General features: G+C 55.2%; 1 protein-coding gene across 1 annotated transcript in view; it reads left to right on the top strand.

Annotated features, from left to right (window-relative positions):
- The first annotated feature begins 290 nt into the window (after window positions 1–290).
- The window catches only part of TRPV2 (transient receptor potential cation channel subfamily V member 2), a 9,114-nt gene continuing 6,705 nt past the window's right edge, over window positions 291–2,699 (top strand). The window contains exons 1-3 of the mRNA XM_026456287.2: window positions 291–443; window positions 1,209–1,279; window positions 1,709–1,874. Of these exons, the coding sequence (XP_026312072.1) occupies window positions 384–443; window positions 1,209–1,279; window positions 1,709–1,874 (297 nt within the window). The 5' untranslated portion in view covers window positions 291–383. The remainder of the gene's footprint in view (window positions 444–1,208; window positions 1,280–1,708; window positions 1,875–2,699) is intronic.

Below are 2,699 nucleotides of genomic sequence, written 5' to 3'. Positions count from 1 at the left end.
TGTTCCCCAAAACCCCTGAGATGGTGAATTATAATCACCCTCAGTTTATAGTAGAGGGAAGGGAGGCACAGAGAGGTTAAGTAACTTGTCCAGGGTCACACAGGCTGCAAGTGGTGTGGAGAGGGAATCTGAATCCAGGCAGTCTGGCTTCAGACCCCACACTGAAATGCTACACAATGTACCTCTCAGGATCTGGTGGTCCTTCCCTGGAGCCCATGTTCCCCTGCTGTTCTGAGGGGTTCTCCACAGCTCAGGCTCAGAGCGGGCCCTCAGCTTCAGCTCTCAAGGGTGAGCTGCTCGAGAGAGGATCCAAAGCCCTAGGTCTCATCTGAGTGTGTCTTCAGCAGGCCGCCCCCCACGTGAAAGCGGAGGTTGGAAACTCCATGCTGCTGGCAGGCCACATCTTTATCCTGCTAGGGGGGATCTACCTCCTCGTGGGCCAGGTGAGTGCCCCTCCCCTTCTCCCACCAAGAAGTAAACCTAGAATTCTGCTTCAGGGGGCTTAGAGCAAGTTAGCTGCATCCCCTCACTGACAATTCGGTCCCACCCAGAACAACCAACCTCACCGAAGCTGAGGGCCAGAGGTTCTGGCCTTGCTTTCTGAGTCCCCGGCAACCCTCTGCTGTGCTTTTGGGGTTCCTCGGGGTAGCAGATAACTTCTCTGATTCCTTGGCAGTACAGGCTCTGCTCCTCCAGGAATGGAGCTGTAAGTCCCTGCCCCCAACCAGGCCCCTCGGCTGGGAAGTTCCCCTCTTGGGGAGCACAGAGACGGGGGTAGGTGGGGTTCAGGCCAATTCACCCAGTAGGGCCTCTTCAGTGGGAAATGCTGTAAGCCTGCAGGACACAGGCTGGACACCAAGACATTGGGAGCTCCTTAGAGTGGGCAGAACTTGGGCACCAAACCCAGGTTGGCTGGGGTATGGGTGCTCCCTGTGAGGCCAGGGAGAAGGGAAGGGAAAGGCACCCTTCCCCTTCCTGCATGCAGTGCATAGGTCCTTCATCTGCACCCCCCGGCCTTGCCTAGGTGGCTGCTCTTTCTGGAAGAAGAGTCCCAAGCTGTCTCAGCTATCAGAAGTATTCATGAGTCCCCCAAAACCAAAGCTGCTGACTTAGCCCTAGCCGGGGTGGCGGGCTCCCGCTCAGCCAGGCCAGCAGGGGGCATTCGGGAGAGCAGGTTTCACAGCCCTCTGTCCTCTCTTTCTCCGCAGCTGTGGTACTTCTGGCGGCGCCACCTGTTCATCTGGATGTCGTTCATAGACAGCTACTTTGAAATCCTCTTGTACGTGGATTCTCACTCCTCCTCCCCTCAACTGTCTGTGAGGCCTGGAAGGGGCAGGTGTGGCAGAAGGCACCAGGTTGACTTTAGAGGCGAGGACACGAGGCCCAGGAAGTCGGGACCTGTGTACAGGCCAGACCCAGGAGTCTGGACTGCTGTCTAGCCTGGGGTCCTTTGTGCTCCTATCACTGTAGATGGTGATAGTGACATTTACTAGGCCTCGGCACACACCTGTTTCACTTAGTCCTTGAAAACACTCTATGTGTCAGGCATCATTATTATGATGCCCATTTTACAGTGGGAGGGAACTGAGGCCCGCAGAGGTTAAATGTCTTGCCTAAGATGGAGTTCAGGACCTTGGTCAGCGCAGGCCAGTGGGGGCTCAGGGAGCCAAGTGGCCAGCAAGCCCACCTGGATCCTGCTCCCATACAGCCTGTTCCAGTCCCTGCTCACAGTGCTGTCCCAGGTGCTGTGTTTCCTGGCCATCGAGTGGTACCTGCCCCTGCTTGTGTCTGCGCTGGTGCTGGGCTGGCTGAACCTGCTTTACTATACACGTGGCTTCCAGCACACAGGCATCTACAGTGTCATGATCCAGAAGGTGAGAGAAGGGGGTGGTCCAGAGGGACTCTTTTGGCCTCATCAGGCAAGAGCCTTCCTCCACAGCTATCCTAGGCAGAGGAGGGCATGTGTACATCTGCCTGTGTGCCAGCACCCAGATACTTGCTGGATGGAAGCTTAAGTACAGGCATGCATATACCTCTCTCAGGGTTCTGCATGCACATGCAAACACATGCACGTATGTGTGTTTGCAGGTGTCCACACGGGAGCATGTGCATCCTTCCACATGCAAGGAGCAAAGAATATGTGCATAAGCTCATCTGCATGTCTGTGTCCCGGGATGTGTGGGCACGGGCATGTGACTGCATTCATTTATGTATTCAGCACATGTTTAGGGAGTGCCTACTGTGGGTCGGGCCCTGTTCTAGGTGTTGGGAATATAGCAGAGAGCAAAACAAAAGTCCTTGTTCCCCTGAAGCTGATGTTCTGGTGGGAGGAAATGAAAACCTTAAGAAAACAACAGAACATTCCACACTGCTAAATTCTATGAAGGAAAAAAAACGCACAGGACAATGTGATGGGGAATGGCTGGGATCAAGCACCCTTTAGATGGGATGGTCTGGGAAGCCTCTCTAAAGAGGGGATGTTTAAGTTGAGACCTGAAAGAATGATTCAGCCACTGCAGGGTGAGGAGGAGATATTCTCAGCAGAGGGCACAGCAATGGCTGCCGTGAGCCAGAAGCAGCTTGGGGTGCTTGGGACAGGCCGAGGAGGCTGGGTGGCTCGGGAGATTGCAAGAGGGTGGAGGTGAGGAGGTTGGAAGGAAGGGAAGGGCCAGGGGCCCCTTCCACGGGGAGGAATTTGG

Source organism: Piliocolobus tephrosceles, chromosome 16, assembly GCF_002776525.5.
Source record: "Piliocolobus tephrosceles isolate RC106 chromosome 16, ASM277652v3, whole genome shotgun sequence".
In the NCBI taxonomy this organism is placed as follows: Eukaryota; Metazoa; Chordata; class Mammalia; order Primates; family Cercopithecidae; genus Piliocolobus; species Piliocolobus tephrosceles.
Note: the sequence above shows the minus strand (reverse complement) of the source record. Positions and strands in the feature narration are given on the sequence as shown.